The sequence below is a fragment of the Moschus berezovskii genome, chromosome 4 (genome assembly GCF_049115385.1).
Source record: "Moschus berezovskii isolate FMDL1 chromosome 4, NW_MosBer_1.0, whole genome shotgun sequence".
Lineage (NCBI taxonomy): Eukaryota > Metazoa > Chordata > Mammalia > Artiodactyla > Moschidae > Moschus > Moschus berezovskii.
Genome location: NC_142463.1, coordinates 112893372 through 112910513, shown reverse-complemented (window position 1 = coordinate 112910513; position 17142 = coordinate 112893372). Strand labels below are relative to the sequence as shown.

General features: G+C 45.9%; 1 protein-coding gene across 2 annotated transcripts; it reads right to left on the bottom strand.

The window, feature by feature from the left end:
* Positions 1 to 4571: 4571 nt before the first annotated feature.
* Positions 4572 to 9296, bottom strand: LOC129540919 (antigen-presenting glycoprotein CD1d-like). Of its 2 annotated transcripts, XM_055402456.2 has the most exons (6): positions 8639 to 9290; positions 8316 to 8345; positions 8067 to 8213; positions 7056 to 7334; positions 6198 to 6297; positions 4572 to 6101 (listed from the first exon to the last, which is right to left on the bottom strand). In XM_055402456.2, exons 1-6 carry the CDS (start codon positions 9213 to 9215, stop codon positions 6080 to 6082), a joined length of 1155 nt encoding a protein of 384 aa, XP_055258431.2. In that variant the 5' UTR covers positions 9216 to 9290; the 3' UTR covers positions 4572 to 6079. The 2 variants fall into 2 exon arrangements, with proteins under 2 accessions (XP_055258431.2, XP_055258432.2); XM_055402457.2 differs by having other exon boundaries at positions 8067 to 8345; positions 8639 to 9296.
* Between the last annotated feature and the right edge of the window lie 7846 nt (positions 9297 to 17142).

Here is a 17142-nt window from a genome sequence, read left to right as displayed (position 1 = left end):
CAAAAAAGATGTGCTTTTCATTACAGGGGACTAGAATGCAAAAGTAGGAAGTCAAGAAACACCTGCGGAAACAGGCAAATTTGGCCTTGGAATAGGGAATGATGCAGGGCAAAGGCTAATAGAGTTTTGCAAGAGAACACACTTGTCGTACCAAACACCATCTTCCAACAACACAAAAGAAGACTCTACACGTAAACATCACCAGATGGTCAATACCGAAATCACATTGATTATATTATTTGCAGCCAAAGATGGAGAAGCTCTTTACAGTTAGCAAAAACAAGACCACGAGCTGACTGTGGCTCAGATCATGAACTCCTTATTGTCAAATTCAGACTTAAATTGAAGAAAGCAGGGAAAACTACTAGACCATTCAGATATAACCTAAATCAAATTCCTTATGATTATACAGTGGAAGTGAGAAATAGATTTAAGGGACTAGATCTGATAGATAGAGTGCCTGATGATCTATGGAGGAGGTACGTGACATTATACAGGAGACAAGTATGAAGACCATCCCCATGGAAAAGAAATGCAAAAAAGCAAAATGGCTTCTGAGGAGAACCTACAAAAGCTGTGAAAAGAAAAGAAGCGAAAAGCAAAGGAGAAAAGGAAAGATATAAGCATCTGAATTCAGAGTTCCAAAGAATAGCAAGGAGAGATAAGAAAGACTTCCTCAGAAATCAATGCGAAGAAATAGAGGAAAACAACAGAATAGGAAAGACTAGAGATCTCCTCAAGAAAATTAGCGATACCAAGGGAACACCTCATGCAAAGATGGGCTCGATAAAGGACAGAAATGGTCTGGACCTAACAGAAGCAGAAGATATTAAGAAGAGGTAGCAAGAATACACAGAAGAACTATACAAAAAGATCTTAATGACCCAGAAAACCATGATGCTGTGATCACTCACCTAGAGCCAGACATCCTTGAATGTGAAGTCAAGTGGGCCTTAGAAAGCATCACTACAAACAAAGCTAGGGGAGGTGATGGTCTTCCAGTTGAGCTATTTCAAACCCTAAAAGATGATGCTGTTAAAGTGCTCCACTCAATATGACAGCAAATTTGGAAAACAAAGCAGTGGCCACAGGGCTGGAAAAGGTCAGTTTTCATTCCAATCCCAAAGAAAGGCAATGCCAAAGAATGCTCAGAATACCGCACAATTGCACTCATCTCACACGCTAGTAAAGTCATGCTCAAAATTCTCCAAGCCAGGCTTCAGCAATACGTGAACCATGAACTTCCAGATGTTCAAGCTGGATTTAGAAAAGGCAGAGGAACAAGAGATCAAATGCCAGCATCTGTTGGATCATGGAGAAACCAAGAGAGTTCCAGAAAAACTTCTATTTCTGCTTCATTGACTATGCCAAAGACTTTGACTGTCTGGATCACAATAAACTGTGGAAAATTCAGAAAGAGATGGGAATACCACAACCTGACCTGCCTCTTGGGAAACCTTGTATGCATGTCAGGAAGCAACAGTTAGAACTGGACATGGAACAAAAGACTGCTTCCAAATAGGAAAAGGACTACGTCAAGGCTGTATATTGTCACCCTGCTTATTTAACTTATATGTAGAGTACATCATGAGGAACGATGGGCTACAGGGAGCACGAGCTGGAATCAAGATTGTTGGGAGAAATATCAATAACCTCAGATATGCAGATGACACCACCCTTATGGCAGAAAGTGAAGACGAACTAAAGAGCCTCTTGATGAAAGTGAAAGAGGAGAGTGAAAAAGTTGGCTTAAAGCTCAACATTCAGAAAACAAAGATCATGGCATCTGGTCCCATCACTTCATGGGAAATAGATGGGGAAACAGTGGAGACAGTGGCTGACTCTCTTTTTCTGGGCTCCAAAATCAGTGCAGATGGTGACTGCTGCCATGAAATTAAAAGACAATTACTCCTTGGAAGGAAATTTTGACCAACCTAGATAGCATATTAAAAAGCAGAGACATTACTTTGCCAACAAAGGTCCGTCTAGTCAAGGCTATGGTTTTACCCGTGGTCATGTATGGATGTGAGATTTGGACTGTGAAGAAAGCTGATCGCTGAAGAATTGATGCTTTTCAACTGTGGTGTTGGAGATGACTCTTGAGAGTCCCTTGGACTGCAAGGAGATCCAACCAGTCCATTCTGAAGGAGATCAGTCCTGGGTGTTCATTGGAAGGACTGATGCTAAAACTGAAACTCCTGTACTTTGGCCACCTCGTGGAAAGAGTTGACTCACTTGAAAAGACTCTGATGCTGGGACGGATTGGGGGCGGGAGGAGAAGTGGACAACAGAGGATGAGATGCTGGATGGCATCACTGACTCGATAGACATGAGTCTGAGTGAACTCCAGGAGTTGGTGATGGAAAGTGAGGCCTGACGTGCTGTGATTCATGGGGTCGCAATGAGTCGGACACGACTGAGCACCTGAACTGAACTGAACTGGTGGATTAGTGGGTAAAACATTAGCCTGCAATGCAGGAGACCCGGGTTCAATCCTTGAGTTGGGAAGATCCCCTGGAGAAGGAAATGGCAACCCACTCCAGTACTCTTGCCTGGAAGACCCCATGGACGCAGGAGCATGGGAGGCTGCAGTCCATGGGGTCGCGAAGAGTTGGACACGACTGAACGACTTCACTTTTATAGCTGATTTACAATGTTGCATTAGTTTCAGGTGTACAGCAAAGTGATTTAGTTATACATACACATATTATTCTTTTTGAGATCTTTCCCCGTATAGATTACCACAGTGTACTGAGTAGAGTTCCCTGTGCTATATATAGATAAGGACCCTTTTTATAAGGTCACTAATCCCATTCATGAGAGTTCAGACCTCATGGTTTAATCTCCTCCCAAAGAACTCACCATCTAAAACGATCACCTTGGGTATTCGGTTTTCAACAGAAGACACAGGACATAGACATTCAATCTGTAGCATGATCAAAACAGACATTAGTATCTCGTTTAGGCACAGGAATGAAGTGAGTGAATAAAGAGATCCTTGTCTCCTGATCCAGTGCACTTGTTGGTTCACCTCAGTGGTTCTCGACTTCCTGCTTCAATTTCCCCTCCCTCTAAGACGCCTTCCCTAACTGACCTCAAGCCAACATTTCATTTACCATTCTGAGGAATCTGTTGCATAGCAATGTACAGTACTTACAAACAGTGATTCTCTAAATTTAACTGAACATCAGAACTACCTCTGTGTGTGTGTGTGTGTGTGTGCACGCCAAGTCTTTCAGTCACGTATGACTGTTTGTGATCCCATGGACTGTAACTCACCAAGCATTCTGTCCAATGAATTTTCTAGGCAAGCATACTGGAGAGGGTTGCCATTTCCTACTCCAGGGGATCTTCCTGACCCAGGGATCCAACCCACGTCTCTTGTACCTCCTGAATTGGCAGGCAGATTCTTTACCACTGACCACCTCTGAAGCCCCCAGAATCTCCTGAGCGCTTGAGGAAACACAAATGATTGGGCCCCAGTCCTAAGATTTCGCATTTAGTAGGGCTCATTGGCAGGGGGTGGCCCAACATAATTTGCAGCTTTCCAGGTGATAAGGCTACACGTTAGGAAACCAGTTTGGAAATCACGGATTTAAAAACTAGCTGAATTTCCACATACATCCTAGGTTTTATTTGAAAGTCCAACACAGAAAGTGCCAAATCTTAATTTTCTCAGGCAAAGACTTCAAAAGCTTAGTCTTTTTTTCTGGATGTTCAAGGGCCTTGAATGTCAAGCGACTACTTACCTGGTAGCTACAGATGATTTTATCTTGACCTTCAAATTTCTTCTCATCGAGAAGGGCTGCTGTTCCTCTATGTTTCCTGCTTCTTTTATCTAGGCTAAGAATAGAGCAGACATCTGATCCCTCCACTAGCGCTCATGCATGCCCAAATGGATTCAGCCCAGCTCATGTATAGTCTCATTTAATGGCTATAAGTGGGAGAATCTGTCTCCGACCACTCTGAAAAAAATAACTGGCCACTTGAGAGAAATATCACTACCAAAAGTAGCTTTTTCTACGTTATATACCCACACTATGATTTCTCCTCTTTAATCAAGTTACTTGAAGTAAAAAACTTGAGACACCTCTGTTTCCTACAACCTAACTTTCTTTTAAAATGTCTCTCTTTGTAAACTCAGGTTCAAAATAGAAGATAGGTTCTGAAAGTGAAAGTGAAAGCATTAGTCACTCAGTCATGACCAACTGTATGTGATTCCATGGATTGTCTCCTCTGTCCATGGGATTCTCCAGGCAGGAATACTGAAGTGGGTTGCCATCTCCTTCTCCAGGGGATCTTCCTGACCCAGGGATGAAACCCAGGCGTCCTGCATTGTAGGAAGACTCCTTACCATCTGAACTACCAGAGAAGGTTCTGAAATCCTCAATGTATCATTCAGGACAAATTTTTTATATCACAGACACAAACTTGGAGGCCTAGAGTCATCCAGCAGAGGTGTATTTGGAGTATCCCACATCCCAAAAAAAGCTGACTTAAAACTCAACATTCAAAAATCTAAGATCATGCATCTGGTCCCGTTCTTTCATGGCAAATAGATGAGCAAACAGTGGAAACAGTGACAGAGTTTATTTTCTTGAGCTCCAAATTGTGGTGGTTTCCCACTGAATAATACTCTGAAACATACAGTATTATGACAGACAGCACAGGGAGACCGTTCAGACAAGCAACTCCCCAGGAATTGCTGAGCACACATTATATTGGAAACTTATCTCGTAAGCTTTAACAAAGAACAGGAATTCAGGGATTAGACTAGAATTCAGGGATCAAGGAGGCTTCCTCCTGGAGGTCTGGAGGTAATCATACAAGAGTCGGAAGAAAAGGTCTTTGAAGATAAGGGGGTTTGTTCTGTGTACAGAAAGGCATCTAGCTAATGCTGACGTGTTAGTCAGAACGTCTGAATTAAGGGTAGGAGAGAGCAACCTAGGAAGAGGGAATGAGTATTAAATTCCAGGAGGTATTTCTGAGAAATCAATAAAACATGGTTCCCACAAAGAATCACTGCATATGGTGACTGCAGCCATGAAATCAAAAGATGCCTGCTCTTTGGGTGAAGAAAAGCTATGACAAACCTAGACAGTGTATTAAAAAGTAAAGACGTTACTTTTTTGATACGTTTTTGCCAACAGAGGTCCTTCTAGTCAAAGCTATGGTTTCTCCAGTAGTCATGTATGGACATGAGAGTTGGACCATAAAGACGGGTAAGTGTCGAAGAATTAGTGTTTTTGAACTGTGGTATTGGAGAAGACTCTTGAGAGTCCCTTGGACTGCAAAGAGATCAAACCAGTCAATCCTAAAGGAAATCAACCCGAAATATTCATTGGTAGGACTGATGCTGAAGCTCAAGTTCCAATATTTTGGCTGACTTGTTAGAAAAAACCCTGATGTAAGGAAAGATTGAAGGCAGGAGAAGGAAACAACAGGATGAGATGGTTGGATGGCATCACTGACTCAATGGACATGAGTTTGAGTAAGCTCCAGAAGATGACAAAGGACAGGGAAGCCTGGTATGCTGAGCAACTGAACTGAACTGATGGGGTTGCAAAGAGTCAGACACGACTGAGCAACTGAACAACACCCCACATATTGTAAAGGTTTCTGTCAACATGTTAATATAGGCTTGTTCACATATAATGCTAGCCCTCTGTTTTTCTTGAAAAAAGGTGGGTTACAGCCAAGCCAGGGTCTTATTTTATACTTCACAAGGAACAGCTGGACTTGCTTCCTTGGAACAGGAAAAGTATCTTCCAGTTGACTGCATATTCCATCATTCAAATAATGACCACACACAGTTGCACTGCAGCCTTTATCTGCTTGTCCCTGAGAGGCAGCTAAGTTTGCACTTCTGTTTTTTACAGAACTACCTGGACATATACACTTGTAGTATACTAAAAAGAAAAAAAAAAAACAAACTTATATCCTCGTAGATAAATTGTTCAAAGTGTGAGACAAGAGCTGCCTGCTCTCTGCTTCTTCAAGGTAGCCCTCTTTCACTTTCAAATTCTGAGGGCAAGGCCCTAAGACCCTGAGTCCAGACAGACAGGCGAGGTGAGGAGAGTCACGAGATATCTTGATAGCGGCTGTGAGAGAAAACAGAGACCATTAAGGAAAAGGGAAGAGGAGAAAACCTGGGCAGAGGGGTTGAGGTAGGGAGGAGATGGAAAGGAGAGACTTACCGGCGCTTTTTAAACCAGAAGACTAGGCCTCCAGCGAACAGAAGGACAAACGCCAGTATTACCAGGACGACAATCAAGCTCCTGGAGACACGGTTCCCATCTGTGTGGGGGAAAACAGAATGTGTCTTAGTTCGGGAATCTGCATCAGGTCCCCTACTATAAGCACATGTGAGCATGCCAGATGCTTATTTCTTCTCCTGTTTAATGTGCCCACTTGTATTCCTCTGAAGTTTTTAGACGCCCCATCTTTTCTTGGGGTCTGGGCATCTATAATTCAGTTCACTTCAGCATATGCTAGTACACATATGGAGGAAGGCACTAGTTTCACAGCTAGTCCAAACCTGAGTCTAAATCCAGCTCTTCCACTTTCTAATGATGAGACTCAGACAGTTTGACCTAGCTTAGCCTCAATTTCTCATCTGTAACATGAAAACAATAGTACCTGCTCAAAGGAGCGTTGGGATGATTGTTCATACATACTCTGCTGTATGCAGAGTGTGCAGCTCACACCGAGAAAGCACTCAATAAACCACAGCTATCTTAGTTACCCTGCCTTTCAAAGTCCCCAGTTCCCTCTTCTGGGGAACAAATCTTCCTGGGATTCTGTACTTGCTACCGATTTCTGGCTCTGTGGGGACTTTAGTCTGTTCTTTCCCGAATGTAGAACACCTTGTCTCAATCCTTTTTGAGTTCAGATCTTTACTCCTCCCCTTTGAGAATCCCCTGCTTTCATCACTCCTGGCTGCAGCTCATTGCCTCCATCCTGGGTGTGTCATTTCCCTCCCCTTCCCGAGGCCCTCCCTCTGTTCTTGAGGACCTCCCCCTCCCATCCCCAGCTGGGCCCCCGTTCCTTCTCACCCCAGTACAGGACGAGGTCCTGGTCTCCCAGACTGCTGTGCCTCACTCGGCAACTCAGGCCAGCCGCCTCCCCAGCCGCCACCTCCAGGGTTACTCGCAGATACCAAGTCCAGTCTGCATTGGGCATGACGTCTCCTTGCTGAGTGCCAGGCTGCTCCTGCTCACCCCTCATCCACATCACCTTCACAGCTTTTGGGTAGAATCCTGAGACGTGGCACACCAGCAGCAGACGGCCAGGTCCAGGAGGGGGGCCACTGGACAGCCAAGCCTCCGGCTTCACTGTATTCGACAGGAGAAGGAGGGATCTTAAAGTGAAGACTCTGCATCAGAGGCTCTGGACTTCAACGCAGGCTCATCAGTCCTACATTTCTACCTCAAGATGAACTCCCACCATTTCAATCCATTTGTATTAGCTTCTCCAGAAAAGCCTTCCCCGATCCCCATTCCCTTCCCTGATCCAGTCTCCTGTAAATGCCCCTACTCTATACTCCCAAAGCACCCTGTGTTCAGCTGTAACATACCTAGCATGTTTCGAAGTGTGAGTCACTCAGGCATGCCCGACTGTTTGCAACTCCATGGACTGTAGCCCACCAGGCTCCTCTGTCCACAGGACTTTTCAGGCAAGAATACTGGAGGGGGTTGCCATTTCCTTCTCCAGGGCATCTTCACAACCCAGGGGTCAAACTCCGGGGGTCTGAGACTCCAGAGTCTCCTGCGTTGTGGGCAGACTCTTTATCATCTGAGCCACCAGGACACTGCTTTAACTGTTCATCTGCCTTCTCCTCTCCCTCCTCAAGTACAGTTTCTTAGTGACCCCCAGGGGTTATTTAATTCAATTCATGGAACCCAAAATGTACCTAGTTAATGTCTGTGGAATGCTATAATACCCTCACACTTTATCCATCCCCTCCTCTTCCCGTGATGCTTAAAGGGATGTGAACTCTGGAATGCAAACCCCAGATGGAGCCCCAGAGTGGAGTGGAGGGCAAGAGGTGACAAAGGCAGGCTGACCTTGCTTCTCCAGTTCGGACTTCCCGGTCTGCAAGAGGCCTCTGACTAACTCAGGGCAGATGTCATTGAGGAGCCAGTGCACTGTTTCCTTGGTCCCTTGGTCCCGATTGAGCATCTTGCAGACCTCCTGGATCCAAGGGGCGGCATCTGGGGTTGACACCCAAGACATTCCTTGGAAACTCAGGACATACCTTCCTTGAAATGCTGCACGTAAGAAGCTTTCTGATGTGTTCCTCGGAAGCAACTTACATCCTGCAGATCCCTGGATCTCAAGAGGTACTGAAGGAAGGAATGGAAATAGTTCTATGAAGAGCTTAGAAGACTGAAAGGAGTTGAAGAAACTGATGTGAGGGTTATACTGGGGACCCCAAAGTTCATGTAAATGAGAATGGGTGACCTGCATAGGGACGAACAAAGGGTATTTTGAGGACTCAAGCTAGGACCTCTCAGGCAGAAGTGGGACTCAAAAGGGAGAGAGGAGAGAATCCCGTGGGGCCAGAACCTCCCGGTTGGGCTTCAACATCTACTGTCTCCCCGTGGGCAGCTGTCCATGATACCGTCCCTCAGCTCACATTCGCCGGGCAGCATTTTGACGAATTCCCAGATGACCCCGGTGGAGCTGCTGCGATAAACCTGAAACGTATGCTGCAGCTGCTCCCACTGCTGGTCGCTGAATGTGCCCTTAGACCAAGGCTTCAAGAAGCGGATGGTGTCCGACTCATTGCGCCAAGTATAGGGCTGCAGCTCCCCCAGCCACCCCAGAAAGTCCGTGCGGGTCCAGCTGCTGTTGGCGAAGGAGGAGATCTGGAGGCCGCGGAAGGGGAAAGACGTTTGCGGGTCTGGAGAGAACACAGATCGGAGGAGCCGGGGCCGCGGGAGGGAGAGCACAGAAGGGAGAAGGAAGACAAAAAGAAACAAACAAACAGTTAGCTTTGGAAAGAAAGGGCGATGTCTGCTGGCTCTGAATCGAGCTCGGTCTCCAGGGGCCCAGCAGCTGGAGGCAGGGAGTAGCAGCTTCTGGCTCTGGTGGATCGAGCTCCCGGCTTTCCGAGGTGAATCAGCCTGTGCCAGCCAGCCGCAAGCGTCGGCCGCTTTCCCCGCTCCGCTCCCTCTCGCCGCTCTCTGCGCGGGAGCCCCGGTTCCACTCATCCTCAAAACTCCCCCAAATCTGGGGGACCCCCCAGAACAGAAGCAGCAAGCACCCCACGTCCTAGCTCTGCTCTCGGACCTCGAATCTCCGCCCCCACCCCCACCCCCCCGTCCTTCCCCCACGCCCGCCCACACACCGCGGTTTCCGGGGCTGCCAAAAGCCTGAACTTGACCCTGTTGCTGGCCAATTCTCAAGCCTGGAGGCACGCAGGACTCCCATTCTGGCTCTCCCGGGACTTGCTTCCAACCCCCTCCAGTCAGGGATCCCTTTTGCGTCTGTCAGATGGTCCCTCTCCGTAAGGAATCTGAGCTGCAGAGAGCCGTGCTCACAGGCACTCGCTTAAGGATCACGTTTCTCACAACTGGCTTGTCCAAACCTCTTTTTCCAACGTGGAGTACAGATAGTATGTGGAAATACTTTACAACCACTATTTAAGTTTTAGAAACAGGACATAAAGTTGTATCTATGGTATAACGTCTACCATGTTTTTAAAAACAAAGTTTTCAGTGGGAGGCAAGCAATGGATGTCTCTAGGGAAAGAGATTATGGAAGATTTCATTTGTTTTACATTTTGTTTTCCAAAATGTCTAGGAGTGCAAACATCATGTTAATGATAAAATAATAAGGGACTTCTCTGGTGGTCCAGTGGTTAAGAATCCACCTTGCAATGCAGGGGGTGTTGGTTGGATCCCTGGTCAGGGTGATCTTGGATGATCTCAGCCTTTAACAGCTCCCAGAACGGCTTGGGTTCCCAACCAGAGATTGAGGTTGGGTTGCAGCAGTGAGAACACCACATCCTAGCCAGTAGACTAGTGGTCAGTGACAAGGGCCCTGGTCTTCAGCTTTGCAGAAAAGAATTCCCACAAAGAAAGAAAGCAGTGAAGCAAGTACGGTATTTATTGAGAAGAAAAAAGGACAGTACAACAGGGAGAGTTCGACTCAAGGAGAGACATTCACTGAGGCGCACCCTCCTGGCAGTTTGAATTACTTTTATAATAAAGGGCATTTCTTCCAGTTTTCCTTTGGCCAATCATTTTAATTTGCCTGTTTCACAGTCCGTATTTGGTATATTTCAAGATCCTCCCAACTGTGCGCATGCATCTCTTAGCCAAGATGGATTTTACTGAAAAGGCATCTGGGTAGAACATCCCTTGACAAACTCTCCTTTGGCCACCAAGGAGCCTTTTCTGCACATATGTGGTCTGGGAGGTCTCCTGACTTTAAGAAATATGTGCTCTGGGTAGGGCCCAGCATCCTGTCTTAATTGACCTGATGTTAAGTAAGTAAGTAAAGTAGCTCAGTCGTGTCCGACTCTTTGCAACCCCATGGACTCTAGCCTACCAGGCTCCTCCATCCATGGAATTTTCCAGGCAACAGTACTGGAGTGGGTTGCCATTTCCTTCTCCAAATTGACCTGATGTTAGGGATATTAAATAAAAAGTATTAGTTAGGTTGTATATTGTCACTTGGGTTATTTAACTTATACACAAATTACATCATGAAAAATGCTGAAATGGATGAAGCACAAGTTAGAATCAAGATTGCCAAGAGAAATGTCAATAACCTCAGATTTGCAGATGACACCACACTTATGACAGAAAGTGAAGAAGAACTGAAGGGCCTCTTGATGAAAGTGAAAGAGGAGAGTGAAAAGTTGACTTCAACATTCAGAAAACTAAGATCATGGTATCTGGTCCCATCACACCATGGCAAATAGATGGAGAAACAATGGAAAGAGTGACAGACTTTATTTTTGGGGGCTCCAAAATCATTGCAGATTGTGACTGCAGCCATGAAATTAATTTTTCCTTGGAAGAAAAGCTATGACCAACCTCAGTTCAGTTCAGTTCAGTCGCTCAGTCATGTCCGACTCTCCGTGACCCCATGAATCACAGCACGCCAGGCCTCCCTGTCCATCACCAACTCCCGGAGTTCACTCAAACTCATGTCCACAGAGTCGGTGATGCCATCCAGCCATCTTATTCTCTGTCGTCCCCTTCTCCTCCCGCCCCCAACCTTTCCCAGCATCAGAGTCTTTTCCAGTGAGTCAACTCATCACATGAGGTGGCCAAAGTATTTCAGTTTCAACCTAGAGAGCATATTAAAAAGCAGAGACATTACTTTGCCAATAAATGTCTATCTAGTCAACGCTATGGTTTTTCCAGTAGTAATATATGGGTCTGAGAGTTGGACTATAAAGAAAACTGAGCACGAAGAACTGATGCTTTTGCACTGTTGTTGGAAAAGAGTCTTGAGAGTCCCTTGGACTTCAAGGAGATCCAACCAGTCCATCCTAAAGGAAATCAGTCCTGAATATTCATTGGAGGGACTGATGCTGAAGCTGAAACTCCAATACTTTGGCCACCTTATGTGAAGAGTTGACCCATTGGAAAAGACTCTGATTCTGGGAAGAATTGGGGGTGGAAGGAGAAGAGGACAACAGAGGATGAGATGGTTGGATGGCATCACCGACTCGATGGACGTGAGTTTGAGTAAACTCCGGCAGCTGGTGATGGACAGGGAGGCCTGGCGTGCTGCAGTCCATGGGGTTGCAAAGAGTCAGACACGACTGAGTGACTGAACTGAACTAAACTGAACTGAGTTAGACTTCAGAGACAAAGCAGCGCAGGCTTCTGACCTTGCTTCTAACCTGCCTGGACACTGTCCTAACTAGGTGTGTCTGGAAGTGACTGGAAGTGACTGCCTGCTGTGAGTGCAAGTCTTGCAGCACCGTCGATAAGATGGGGGAGTAATCTTGAGATTGTTGAGCCCCTGGAGGGGACCTGGCCAATCAAGACCCAAGCTTAACAACAATTCCAAGTTTTACGTGACAAACAGCATTAACATGAAACCAGAGCTGCAGTTTGCTTACAGATTGATGATGATACCAGTTTGCGTCCTGAGATTATAAACAGGAACCCCAAACTGCAATCTTTGAAGTCTCACCCATGGAGGGGACTCTTTGCCAGGGACCTTTTCCCAATTGGGACTCCAGATGTGCTGTGTCATGGGACTTCCCAGTGCTGTTTGAGTCTGGATGTTGGTCAAAACCCAGTTTGGTGATGTATCCTCTGCTGTTTCTATTTCTCCTTTCTCTTAATTTTAGTATATTGAAAGTAAGCTAGATAATTCTCTGATAAATATTTGTATTACTTGTTTGTATATAAAGAGTGGATGATTTTGTTAACAAATTCTTTGAATCTGAGACGAAAATGAAAACTTTCGGCAAAACACCTGCTATTCTTGTCTTGGAGTTTCAATTCACAAGGAATGTATCTCCAATCGCTTTACCCTAGCAGGCAGGGGGAGGTAATCTACTCCCTACCTCAGGGGGACAAGCTGTCATGCCACAACTGCTGAATGAATCACATGTGCTCTGGAGCCCACAAGACACAACTGGAGAATCCTTGCACTGCAATGAAAGATCCCACATCACAACAAAGACCCAATGTGCTGCAAATAGGATCCGATGCACATGGCCAAATAAATAAATAAAATATTAACGTAAGCCCTGATTTCCTCAGCTCTACATTGACAGGATTGGACTGGGTTGGCTAAAAATTTTCAAGCTTTACTATCCCAACATCCTTCCGTCTCACTGTCCCCATCCCCAATCTCTCTTTCCTCCTGTCATGGTCCCTGAATCCACTCCGCCAATCTCTCTGTCTTCCCTGCCTCCTTCTGGGACACTCTCTTCCTCCCATTCCATCTCCCACCTGGTCTCTGCCTGCTCATTTTCTCTTCTGCCTCTTCACTCATTCACTTTCCAAATATGAGCTTCTGTTTTAAAGAACAGAGACAAGATTGTGATGTGTTCCTGAACAGCAGCTCTCCAGTTATCACTCTGAAAATGAGAGCAATGAAGCCTAGCAGTTCAGAACTTCAGATCACAGTAAGAAAGAAAGTCCCCTCTTTGGTGAGTCAGAACCAGGACAGCACCTGGCACCTCCTGCCCCCTTCTTTTATGAAGTCCATCACAACTCTCCTCTATTTTACCTCTTTTGAAATATCTCTTGCATGTGCCCACTTGTCTGTATTTCCACCTCCACCACCATCCATTCTTTTGCCTCATCTTCTGAAATAGCTTTCTCAGGATACAAGATTGTGTTCAGCCTGACCTTGGTCTGCCTTTCAGCATCACCTCTCACTCCAGTCTCACTAATTTTGACCTTAACCCAGCTGACATGCTTTCAGTTCCTCTAATACGCAAAGCCTCTTCCTGCCCAAGGTCTTTGCACAAATAGTTCTCTCTGCTTGGAAATCTCTTGGCCCCTTCCTCCCCACACTCCCTTACAGTGCCTAGTTTTTTCCTTCCTGCTCAGATCTCAGCTGAAAAGTTCTTTTCCCAGGGGAATTTTCCAGGCCTCCCAGGCTGTGTGAACAAAGGCAGAACTAGGTCAGCCCCACCTCCGCTCCTTGTACAACAGCTAGCTTTGTAAACATTTCCTCCCAGTACATACCAGAGCTTGTAATTATAGAAGTGTTCACACATCCGTCTGTCTTTTCCTTAGCCCACTAGAGAGTGTCCAGAATTCAAAGATTATGTTTTCTTCCTCTCAGGCGAGTGTATGCTCCTCAGTTCTGTCTCGTCACAACAAAGATTTGAAGTGATGGACATTAAAGCCCTCGTCACGTCACAGCTCTCGGGTCTTGGACAAACTGTGTTATAGCTCTTAGACAATTCAGTGTTACAGCTTTATTTTATTTAGAAGATAGCAGGAGAATCCATCCTCGAAGCGTGAAGGCATGCTGACCCAAAGATGTGAAGAGAAGAGAGTGGAGGAGCGCACCAGCAGGCAGGGGAGAGAGAGAGAAAAAGAGTGCAGGCATGCAGGACAGAAAGAGAGAGAAAGCGCTTTGGCTCCTCCTTTTATTTTTTTCCTCCCCCTGGGCCTGCCTTATGCAAATTAGGCTTACCCAGGAGTGATGTTTGTTCTACCTGAGGTCTTCACTCCAGTTCTCGGACCTTCCTTTGACCTTCCTTTGTTCTATTTTTGCGGGCTTTTCCCTTCCTTGTCTTTTCAGTTCAGTTCAGTTCAGTCGTTCAGTTGTGACCTACTCTTTGCGACCCCATGAATCACAGCACGCCAGGCCTCCCTGTCCATCACCAACTCCCGGAGTTCACTCAAACTCATGTCCATCGAGTCGGTGATGCCATCCAGCCATCTCATTCTCTGTCATCCCCTTCTCCTCCCACCAGCAATCCTTCCCAGCATCAGTCTTTTCCAGTGAGTCAACTCTTCGCATGAGGTGACCAAAGTATTGGAGTTTCAGCTTTAGCATCAGTCCTTCCAATGAACACCCAGGATCAATCTCCTTCAGAATGGACTGATTGGATCTCCTTGCAGTACAAGGGACTCTCAAGAGTCTTCTCCAGCACCACAGTTCAAAAGAATCAATTCTTCGGTGCTCAGCTTTCTTCACAGTTCAACTCTCACATCCATAAACGACCTTGTCTTTTAGCCACCGCCATTTTGGACTCCTGATTCCTATTCTAACAATCTAACATTCCCATTCTGCCAACACTAACACTTCCTTCTTCCCTGACTCTGCATAGCAAGAGCCCTAGAGAGAATAGACTTCTGCTCCTGCTTCTGCTATTCTCTCTAGGGCTCTTACTATGGCAGACTGAGGGAAGAGGGAAGCGTTAATGTTGGCAGAATGGGAAAGTTCAGTTCAGTTCAGTCGCTCAGTCGTGTCCGACTCTTTGCGACCCCATGAATCACAGCACTCCAGGCCTCCCTGTCCATCACCAACTCCCGGAGTTCACTCAAACTCATGTCCATTGAGTCGGTGATGCCATCCAGCCATCTTATCCTCTGTCGTCCCCTTCTTCTTCCTCCCCCAATCCTTCCCAGCATCAGAGTCTTTTCCAATGGGTCAACTCTTCGCATGAGGTGGCCAAAGTATTGGAGTTTCAGCTTTAGCATCAGTCCTTCCAATGAACACCCAGGACTGATCTCCTTTAGAATGGACTGGTTGGATCTCCTTGCAGTCCAAGGGACTCTCAAGAGTCTTCTCCAGCACCACAGTTCAAAATGGGAATGTTAGGTAGTTACAATAGGAAACAGGAGTCCAATAGAACAGACTTCTGCTCCTGCTTCTGCTGGCGACCGACCACCTGCAGAAGCGACACCGGCTGCTCGACTGACCGCGCACAGAAGTGTGGCCGAGGGGAACTACCCCACATCCGAGGCCGGGGTGACAGCCGAGAGAAGCTACCCCAAGACCGAGGTCAGGGGCGGAGGCCGAGAGGAGCTACCCCACGTCCAAGTGGCAGCAGCTGCACAGGCGCAGGAAGGCAGAGAGGAGCTATTCCATGTTCAAGGTCAGGAGGGGTAGCCATGAGGAGATACCCCTTATCCAAGGTAAGGGGCAGAGGGTGCGCTTTGCTGGACCAGCCGTGAAGAGATACCCCACGACCAAGGTAAGAGAAACCCAAATAAGACGGTAGGTACTGCAAGATGGCATCAGAGGGCAGACACACTGAAATCATAATCACAGAAACCTACTCGATCTGATCACACAGACCACAGACTTGTCTAACTCAGTGAAGCTAAGGCATGCCGTGTGGGGCCACCCAAGACAGGCGGGTCATGGTGAAGAGGTCTGACAGAATGCGGTCCACTGGAGAAGGGAATGGCAAATCACTTCATTATACTAGCCTTGAGAACCCCATGAACAGTATGAAAAGGCAAAATGATAGGATACTGAAAGAGGAACTCCCCAGGTCGGTACGTGTCAAATATGCTACTGGAGATCACTGGAGAAATAACTCCAGAAAGGATGAAGGGATGGAGCCAAAGCAAAAACAATACCCAGTTGTGGATGTGACTGCTGATAGAAGCAAGGTCTGATGCTGTAAAGAACAATATTGCATAGGAACCTAGAATGTTAGGTCCATGAATCAAGGCAAATTGGAAGTGGTCAAACAGGAGATGGCAAGAGTGAACGTCGACATTCTAGGAATCAGTGAACTAAAATGGATTTCAATGAGTGAATTTAACTCAGATGACCATTATATCTACTACTGTGCGCAGGAATCCCTTAAAAGAAATGGAGTAGCCATCATGGTCAACAAAAGAGTCCGAAATGCAGTACTTGGATGCAATCTCAAAAACGACAGAATGATCTCTGTTAGTTTCCAAGGCAAACCATTCAATATCATAGTAATCCAAGCCTATGCCCCAACCAGTAAGGCTGAAGAAGCCGAAGTTGAACACTTCTATGAAGAACTACAAGACCTTTTAGAAATAACATCCAACAAAGATGTCCTTTTCATTATAGGGGACTGGAATGCAAAAGTAGGAAGTCAAGAAACACCTGAAGTAACAGGCAAATTTGGCCTTGGAGCACGGAATGAAACAGGACAAATGCTAACAGAGTTTTGCCAAGAGAACACAATGGTCATAGCAAACACCCTCTTCCAACAACACAAGAGAAGACTCTACACATGGACATCACCAGATAGTCAACACTGAAATCAGATTGATTATATTATTTGCAGCCAAAGATGGAGAAGCTCTATACAGTTAGCAAAAAAAAAGACCAGAAGCTGACTGTGGCTCAGATCGTGAACTCCTTATTGCCAAATTCAGATTTAAATTGAAGAAAGTAGGGGAAACCACTAGACCATTCAGATATGACCTAAATCAAATCCCTTATGATTATACAGTGGAAGTAAGAAATAGATTTAAGGAACTAGATCTGATAGATAGAGTGCCTGATGATCTATGGACAGAGGTTCGTGACATTGTACAGGAGACAGGGATCAAGAACATCCCCATGGAAAAGAAACGCAAAAAAGCAAAATGGCTGTCTAAGGAGGCCTTACAAATAGATGTGAAAAGAAGAGAAGTGAGAAGCAAAGGAGAAAAGGAAAGATATAAGCATCTAAATGCAGAGTTCCAAAGAATAACAAGGAGA